The 9,012-nt window shown below is 34.2% G+C and overlaps 2 protein-coding genes across 2 annotated transcripts; one reads left to right on the forward strand and one right to left on the reverse strand.

Moving 5' to 3' along the window:
• Nucleotides 1–974: 974 nt before the first annotated feature.
• Nucleotides 975–6,303, forward strand: LOC123668016 (protein O-mannosyltransferase 1). The gene is made up of 9 exons (XM_045601833.1): nt 975–1,088; nt 1,168–1,346; nt 1,698–1,999; nt 2,090–2,252; nt 2,398–2,712; nt 2,813–3,095; nt 3,687–3,954; nt 4,403–4,620; nt 5,710–6,303. The coding sequence occupies exons 1-9, from the start codon at nt 975–977 to the stop codon at nt 6,199–6,201; spliced, it is 2,334 nt and encodes a 777-aa protein (XP_045457789.1). The 3' UTR covers nt 6,202–6,303.
• A 1,143-nt stretch (nt 6,304–7,446) lies between these two features.
• LOC123669220 (proteasome subunit beta type-7) lies at nt 7,447–8,720 on the reverse strand. The gene is made up of 4 exons (XM_045602845.1): nt 8,552–8,720; nt 8,030–8,466; nt 7,720–7,925; nt 7,447–7,629 (listed from the first exon to the last, which is right to left on the reverse strand). Exons 1-4 carry the CDS (start codon nt 8,611–8,613, stop codon nt 7,489–7,491), a joined length of 846 nt encoding a protein of 281 aa, XP_045458801.1. The 5' UTR covers nt 8,614–8,720; the 3' UTR covers nt 7,447–7,488.
• Between the last annotated feature and the right edge of the window lie 292 nt (nt 8,721–9,012).

The raw sequence follows: 9,012 nt of genomic DNA on the forward strand, positions 1-9,012 counted from the left end.
GATGAACTACATTATGGGAGATATGTTTCACTGTATACAAAAGGAATTTTCTTTTTTGACACTCATCCCCCACTGGGAAAACAGATGCTTTACCTCGCTGGGCACATGGCTGGCTATGATGGTAACTTTACATTTGATAGGATTGGCTCACCATATACTGAGTCAGTACCTATCAAAGCATTACGCTTAGTCCCTGCTATTAGTGGCAGCTTACTTGTACCTTTATCTTATCAATTAATGATGGAAATATCAACATATCAACTAACAGCTATCCTTGCAGCAATATTAGTTTTATTTGGTAAGTTAAATTCAAAGCTAAAATTAGATTGAATAGCTATTTCTTGTGTTGTACTGTGTACAGTTTATTGAGCTACTGTCTTTTTTGCAGAAAATTCTCTTCTAGCTCAATCGAGATTTATGTTGTTAGAAAGTATGCAAATATTATTCAGTTTATTTGGTATAATATGTATTATAAAGAGTACTCGTAAATCTGATTTAGCTTCAGTTATCTGGCTCTTTGTTGGTGCTCTTTCCTTAGGATGTTGTTTTTCGTAAGTATTATTACTTTAACTGATTAAATACATATGAAAAAGAAAGTAAATAAACTAAAAACTTGATATTTTGATATTTTTATTATTCGCTCGTGGCGTTTTTTATCTTATTGGAATGACAATTTCAGCGGTCATGATTGATGGCGTTGTTGACCTTAGGTGGAACACACCCTTAGTTTATTTGTTTATGTTGACACTTGTCAAGTTGACAGTTCAATTTGACATGAAAACTACAAATTTCAAAAGTACAGTTAGCTAAAGAGCTTCTTACAATCTATTCGTTGATTATAATAGAACTTTAGAAAGTGCCATGAAAATTTCAAGTATGTCTATTACGATTTAAGTAGAAATGTTTAATTTTTTAATGTGTATTTCCTGTATTAATTAAAGTTTGATCTAAATGATTACAAGTTTTTATCAATAATGGATATAAAGAAATCGAAAACTTCTAACTTAAATAAGAATAAGGTCACCGAACTTTCGGAAACTAACAATTGTTATTTAGATAAATCCTTAACAACTTCAAAGAGAGAAGTAGTAAGTATATTAGTGATGCTTTGAAATATACAGTCATGTATTAAAACATGATATTCAACTGAAAGTTGTTATTTCTAAGGGTAATGGTCCTCCAGCTGAGAATGAAGTAGAAACTATGAAAACAGTGCAAGATATAAAAGTTGATGAGACAATAAAAAGTGTATATCTGCGAGTGGAAATAGATGTGATTTTTATAGGATTGCTGGTTTTAGCTCTGTGCACAAGGCTTTACAATCTTGAGGAGCCGAAATATATCGTGTTTGTATATCTTATTTAACTTTCAAAAATAATACATAATTTTGAGGAGCCAAAATATAATTGTGTTGTCATACCTTATTTGACTATAATAGTATGCAAACAGTACAAACTTTTATTTATTTGATAAAAAATATTTTTCTGAACAATTGCTCTGGTGTAGTGGTGCATGTGCCACATACGCGCCAACACCGGCGGTTTGCAAGTTTGACTCCCATTTGGAATGAATTTTTGTATTTGTATAAGTTCTTTCCAGTTTGGATGTCTGTCCTTTTGGGTCTCCCTCACCTTACCTCGGAAAGCATGTTCAATTGTGAGTCCCAGTTGTTATCATAAATTATCTATAATTTTTAGGTTTGATGAACTACATTATGGGAGATATGTTTCACTGTATACAAAAGGAATTTTCTTTTTTGACACTCATCCCCCACTGGGAAAACAGATGCTTTACCTCGCTGGGCACATGGCTGGCTATGATGGTAACTTTACATTTGATAGGATTGGCTCACCATATACTGAGTCAGTACCTATCAAAGCATTACGCTTAGTCCCTGCTATTAGTGGCAGCTTACTTGTACCTTTATCTTATCAATTAATGATGGAAATATCAACATATCAACTAACAGCTATCCTTGCAGCAATATTAGTTTTATTTGGTAAGTTAAATTCAAAGCTAAAATTAGATTGAATAGCTATTTCTTGTGTTGTACTGTGTACAGTTTATTGAGCTACTGTCTTTTTTGCAGAAAATTCTCTTCTAGCTCAATCGAGATTTATGTTGTTAGAAAGTATGCAAATATTATTCAGTTTATTTGGTATAATATGTATTATAAAGAGTACTCGTAAATCTGATTTAGCTTCAGTTATCTGGCTCTTTGTTGGTGCTCTTTCCTTAGGATGTTGTTTTTCGTAAGTATTATTACTTTAACTGATTAAATACATATGAAAAAGAAAGTAAATAAACTAAAAACTTGATATTTTGCTTAGCATCAATTGCATATTTAATTAGGATTAATTAATTAAGATTGGTAGAAAAAATTATTTCTAATTTCAGGATAAAGTACTCTGGACTCTACACTTACTATTTGGCAATATTTCTAATAGGACGTCAAATTTGGAATCGCATTGACCAAACAGAATCAGCATTTAAGCTTTGCTTGTCTGCCTTATGGAGATTATTTATACTTATTTCTATACCATTCATGGTGTATGTCGGTGTATTTTATGCTCATCTCGCAATGTTGCCTAAAGCTGGACCACATGATAGTGTGATGACAAGTGCTTTCCAAGCATCACTACAAGGGGGTCTTGCAAGTATTACTAAAGGACAACCTTTACATGTATCACATGGCTCTCAAATAACTCTCAGGTAATATTAAATAATTCTTACAGTTAGTAGTTAATTTTTTGGTCTAATTTATAATTGATATAGTGGCACCATATATGATTTTATTTTAATAACATTAAAGGCACTCCCATGGTCGGACTTGTTGGCTGCATTCCCATGCCCACGTTTATCCTGTTCGCTATAGCGACGACCGCGGATCATCCCATCAGCAACAAGTAACTTGCTACAGCTTTAAAGACGTCAACAACTGGTGGATCGTGAAACGACCAGACCAACACTCTCTTGCAGTATCTAACCCTCCAGATACAATAAGGCACGGCGATATTGTGCAGCTTTTGCACGGTATAACGAGTCGCGCCTTAAATTCGCATGATGTAGCAGCTCCCGTTTCTCCACAATCACAGGTAAAAGACAATAAATATACTTGACAAAACAGTTTTTACATATCTACTTAATATTATAAAGCTGTTGTTTGTACGTGCTAATCTCAGGAATTACTGGCTGTTTAATACCCCGTTGTGCTGTGTGGCTACGGCACTAAAGAATTTAGCCACCCCCTCTCTTCCCGTGGGTGTCGTAAGAGGCGACTAAGGGATAACAAGGTTCCACAACCACCTTGGAACTTAAGAAGCCGACCGATGGCGGTATAACCATCCAACTGCTGGCTTTGAAATACACAGGCCGAAGACGGGCAGCAGCGTCTTCGGTGCGACAAAGCCAGTACTGCGGTCACCAACCCGCCTGCCCAGCGTGGTGACTATGGGCAAAACACATGAGTTCACGTTATTTTTGGCGTAAACTTGTGGAGGCCTATGTCCAGCAGTGGACTGTATAGGTTGTAATGATGATGATGATGAATACCCCGTTTACCGAGGAAGAACCAGGAACGAGAAAGAGGTGAAACCATGGGCACAGCAGTTGCACTATAATTGTTGCTCACAAATATTGGAAACGCTGACATTAATGTTTTGGTGTTCAACTTAAATATGTTTCAGGAGGTATCTTGTTACATCGACTACAACGTGTCGATGCCGGCACAGAATCTCTGGCGTGTGGACATTGTGAACCGCGAAAGTGACGATTCAACATGGGACAGTATTCGGTCCCTGGTACGTCTCATACACATAGACTCAGGCTCCGCTCTGCGATACAGCGGTCGTCAGCTGCCTTCCTGGGGCTTCCATCAACATGAGGTGGTTGCAGACAAGGTCATCACCCACCAGGATACAATATGGAATGTTGAAGAACACCGTTATACTAAAGGTAAATTATTTGAACCTTCCTCAACTGCCTCATTCTATACTCTATTTCAGGCTTCTCTTTTTTTAGCGAGTTTCTAATTTTAAAGGTATGTGAGGTAGTTCAAGGTCCTGATTCATAAGTGAAAAAGCTTCCAGACTTGATCCATATACAGGCAGTCACAATGATGTGTACATATATAAAAATACTTAAGTCTAATAGCTAAACTGTTTTTTTAAAGTTTTTACTTTTAATTTTTATTTTATTTTTTCGTAATTGCTGGACTGGTTCCTCAGTCTAGTATTTTCAGCAAGTTCTTTCATTTAACCATATTGTAGGAAAGCATAAAAACACGACGATACACAGCTAACCATGCGTTGTCATCCAAACTCATCATGCATACAAAATTTCAGCTCAATCGGTTGAATATAAATACATACATACATACATTGCAAGTTAATATGTTTTGTAGCTGAAGATAGAAAGGAGCGTGAGCGTGAGCTAGTAACAGCGGAGATGATTCCGACGGCGGTCACTCAGTTGTCGTTCTGGGACAAGTTTATTGAGTTGCAGTATAAGATGATCGCGCACTCGCCCGACGCGCCGCAGGGACACATGTTCGCGAGTGAGCCCGCCGAGTGGCCTTTACTCGTACGCTCGATAGCCTACTGGCTGTCACCTGATTCAAATGTAAGTAAGTAAAATAAAAAAGATGGGAAACTCGACCAAACAATTTTATGTTTTCAATTCTGTTTTAAGTTTAAGATATTTCAAATAAAATGCTGAAAATGTTATGGGTAATTACAATAAATAATAATATAGTGATCAGTGTTATATGTTCAGTGACAGTTTGAAGTTTCCCCTATTATTATTCCAAATATAAGAAATAGTTCCAGAAATATTCCGAAATTTCCCTCACTCAATATTACAGCAGACGCTGACATGACAATACTTCAGCATTAATAAAAAAGACTCCCTTGACATCACTTTCAATTAAAAGACTACTACTTCACTACACACACACAGAGAATTTATGCTTATAGATTCCGTCCATAAAATACGTCACGCCAAACTACAATTTCAGACTCCTATCACCCCCTTTGTTAACCGACTTCAAAAAAAGAAGGAGGTTACTCAATTCGACCGTATACATATATATATATATTTATGTATGTTCGGGGACAATTCCGTCGTTTATGAACCGATTTCGATAATTTTTGTTTCGTTGGAAAGGAGATATCCCTAGTTTGGTACCATGATAAGGAAACCAGGATCTGATGATGGGATCCCAGAGAAATCGAGGGAAACTCTCGAAAAGCCGCATAACTTTATACTGGGTGTACCGATTTTGATGATTTTTAATTTAATCGAAAGCCGATGTTTATCATGTGGTCACATTTAAATTTCATCGAGATCTGATTACAACTTTTGGAGTAATCTTTGATAATGTGTATTTACTCGACAATTTTTTTGTTGTATGTACGTTGTATTACTTGTCGATATAATTGAAGGCGGTTTTTCTTCGTATGCCTGCAAACACAATTATCATGCTAAATCAGGTACACTTTCGGTCACTCTCTAACAAATATCATGTCACATAAGCGGTTTTCCTCTCATAAACGATTTCGTTATTTAAAAAAAATCACAAAATAATATTTTGCTAAAGATATTTAAAAAATCCCCCTTGTCATATCTCGCCACGCTAAGCAAAGACCGGTTATTTGCGAACGTATATTATAGACAACTCCAAAAAACTTTTAAATTTTTTTTTTGTTTCAGGCTCAAGTTCATCTTATTGGAAACTTAGTTACTTGGTATTCAGGAACAATATCAGTCTTAGTATTTGGCACTTTACTTAGCATTTATGCGATCCGTCAGCGCCGGGCGCACATTGACTTGCCTCCAAGTACCGCCCGAAAGTTCTATGACGCTGGCTATATATTATTTTTAGGATATTGGCTACATTACTTGCCATATTTTTTCATGGATAGAACATTATTCCTTCACCACTACTTACCTGCGTATATATTTAAGATTCTTCTATTAGCTTACGTCATTGACCACATATATTATGTTTTGTGCAGTAATGAAAAAGCAAAGCCTTTCACCCATTTATTTATACTCTGCATCACTATATGGTTGGCTTATGTTATCATAACATATAAGAAGTTCAGTGTTTTAAACTATGGCAATACAGATCTGACTGAATCTGATCTTTTGAATCTCAGATGGAAAGATACCTGGGACTTTATTCTACATAAGAAAAATTAAGCTTTTTAACTATCTTCTTAAGTAGTTTATCTCATTTATTGATGTTAAATACTTAGAGTATTTTTATAAAAAAAATAAATAAAAGAAAATATTTTTTTACAATTTTGAAACTTTTGTTATTTTTTGAACAAAATTATTATGACTATCCTAACATTAAACTATTAATAATTGTTTTTTGTATATAATATGAATTCAATGAATCTTTATATTAATGGTAAGTTACTTATGCCATTCATGTCTAGTTTTATTAGATAAGAGTATTCTAACTTATTAAATAATCTGTTTTGTATAAACTTGTTATACATAAAGAAATTATTTATTAAGGAACATAAATGACTGATGTAATAACTCTGTCCAAATGCAGGCAAAACTGTATATCTGTATTGTAAATAAACTATTTAAAATCTTGATTTTTTTTTCAATTGTAACTGTATTTTCATTACAACTGTTAAGTACCGTATATAAGTGTGTCCATTAAGTATAACTAGACGTCGCCCAGAGGTCGAATTTCGACCATAATTAAAAATTTAAATTAAAAAAAACCAATAAATTATGAAAATAAAGAACCTTTTTTTAATTTTTCAATATGACTTAGACAATCAACAAAAGAGTATAATATATAATCCGTGTGTGTGTGTGTGTGTATGTATGTCAAATACATAGTAGTGTGCATAATGTTCCTTTTATTGATTTAATATATTTTAACCGACTTCAAAAAAGGAGGAGGTTACTCAATTCGACCATGTATATATATATTATGTTTTTATGGGATAACTTCGTCTTTTATGAACCGATTTTGGTAATTCTTTTTTTTTTGTTGGAAAGGAGATAGATGATTATGGAATCCTAGAGAAATTGAGGGGTACCCTTGAAAATTGTAGTGACGTTTATGTAATTGAAGTCGGTTTTTTTCGTTTGCAAGCAAACACAATTATTATGCATAATTTTAAAAAAACATTAGCACTCTGCACTTCTCTGTGTAAACTATAAGTGTACGATATTTCATACTCCTCCGTCTGCGCTATTTTCGTAAAGAGTAGTTTGTAACCCAACTTTTTCTTTCACATATAAATATATAATTTTTCTTTAATTAAATTTGTTGAACTTTTCTAGGGCTTTTCAGAAGCTAATCTTGATCTTTTAAGTCGAAATATACTATTATCAGTATCCATTAGTGTTCTAGCCAGTTGGTTTTCGTGCCGGTCTAATATATATATTAAATTGCAAAAATAATAAAACAAATGCTTAATGAGAAATTATGTGTTTAGTACAAATGATATAAAGAGATTAACGATGACTGGGAGAAGGTTCTACTTCCATTGGTTGTACTGGATGAACGGAGACAGACTCGACTTCGAGTGGAATGACACGCTGCTTCAGTACTGCAGTAGTACCAGGTGCATATCTATATGACCCTTGTTTCTTGCCCTAAAAATAAAGGTATGTTTTAATTTAGACTTATTTAATACAGAACATTCACAAAACCATATGTTATAAGGGTCTAAATAGACATTATACCTTAACATTAGCCTCCTCATAAGTTCTCAAATACTGAGCGGGTCCATTGTTACGAATGACACACAAATCAACATTAGAACCTGAACCGAGATCATTGAAGATACCAGCAGCTATTGCATCTCTAACCAGCTTTTTACCTTCCTCTTCACTCATATTTGGCTTCCAGTTGGACTCAAACACTGCCATTGCCGCTAAAGATCCAGAACCTAAAAGCAATACCTTTATATTACCAAACTTCTTATTCTTACGTTTTTTTTTATTTTTATTTTATTAAACTTAAAACTTGTTTATTGCATATTCGCCTACTTACCCATAGTAGCGTAAGGCAGCTTATCTACAGACCCATGGGGATAAATACAATAAATATGTGGTCCTGTACGATCAACCCCACCTAATACAAGAGCAGCACCAATATGACCTTGATAACGGAACAACATTCTCTTTAAGAGTGTAGCGGCGGTTTCGACGGGCACTGTTCGTCCTGTATGAAGGCGTTGCAACTCCAGCTGAGATGCTACAGTCTGAGTAGTCATTTCGGTATCAGCAGCAGTACCCGCTCCACAACAATACATATTTCCAGCCAAATAATGAATTTTTTCACAGTTTTTATCAGAAACTACTGTATTTTCGGTAGCTCTCGTGTCTGCGCCTAGAATAACTCCATCTGCGTATATAATACCCACAATAGTTGTACCGGTCTTAGTTGCTTTTGGAGCAGGAAATCCTTTGTTCGCAAGAAAAGCATTTCTGTAAAAAAATATATTTTAAATAGTATAATTTTGATGAGCATTATATGAGATTGTAAATATCGTCAGTTAAATCGATCGATTACCTTTGACAATTATCAAACGAAAAACCAGGTGTAGGAACTTCAGGTACGAGTACAGAAGCCATTTCTTGATATTTCCTTATTTATTTAAAGATAGAAGAAGCAAAAAATAAGTTGTAATTAATGCGACCTAGTGAGTTTACAGAATTGTAAATGACATTAAGACGACGTTTCTAAATTCAAATGACACTAGCGTGTGGTTATAGATAAATTATTGGAAATGGCAAAGTAACAATCGAAAATCGAAACTGAAATATAGTGTACAAATATTTCATTATTGTTATTGAATTTTATCTATATATATTTATCTAAGAAAGTATATTAACTAGCACCGATAAAACAATTTCAAATTTAATTTAAAATAATGCATTTAATAAAAGTATGATAGCTGACAACATTAGATTAGTACGAGGCTTGATTTTATTGGATGTTTTTGAAGGAACATTAAATCTTATAATTTGAAC

The sequence above is a fragment of the Melitaea cinxia genome, chromosome 3, assembly GCF_905220565.1.
Source record: "Melitaea cinxia chromosome 3, ilMelCinx1.1, whole genome shotgun sequence".
NCBI classification, from domain to species: Eukaryota; Metazoa; Arthropoda; class Insecta; order Lepidoptera; family Nymphalidae; genus Melitaea; species Melitaea cinxia.

Coding starts and splice junctions, on each gene's coding strand:
- LOC123669220 (XM_045602845.1), bottom strand. CDS start 8,613: ATGGCTTCTGTACTCGTACCTGAAGTTCCTACACCTGGTTTTTCGTTT. Junction 8,467..8,551: donor TCGTTTGATAATTGTCAAAG/GTAATCGATCGA, acceptor ATTTTTTTACAG/AAATGCTTTTCTTGCGAACA. Junction 7,630..7,719: donor ATGAGGAGGCTAATGTTAAG/GTATAATGTCTA, acceptor CTTTATTTTTAG/GGCAAGAAACAAGGGTCATA.
- LOC123668016 (XM_045601833.1), top strand. CDS start 975: ATGGATATAAAGAAATCGAAAACTTCTAACTTAAATAAGAATAAGGTC. Junction 2,253..2,397: donor TCCTTAGGATGTTGTTTTTC/GTAAGTATTATT, acceptor TTCTAATTTCAG/GATAAAGTACTCTGGACTCT. Junction 2,713..2,812: donor GGCTCTCAAATAACTCTCAG/GTAATATTAAAT, acceptor ATAACATTAAAG/GCACTCCCATGGTCGGACTT.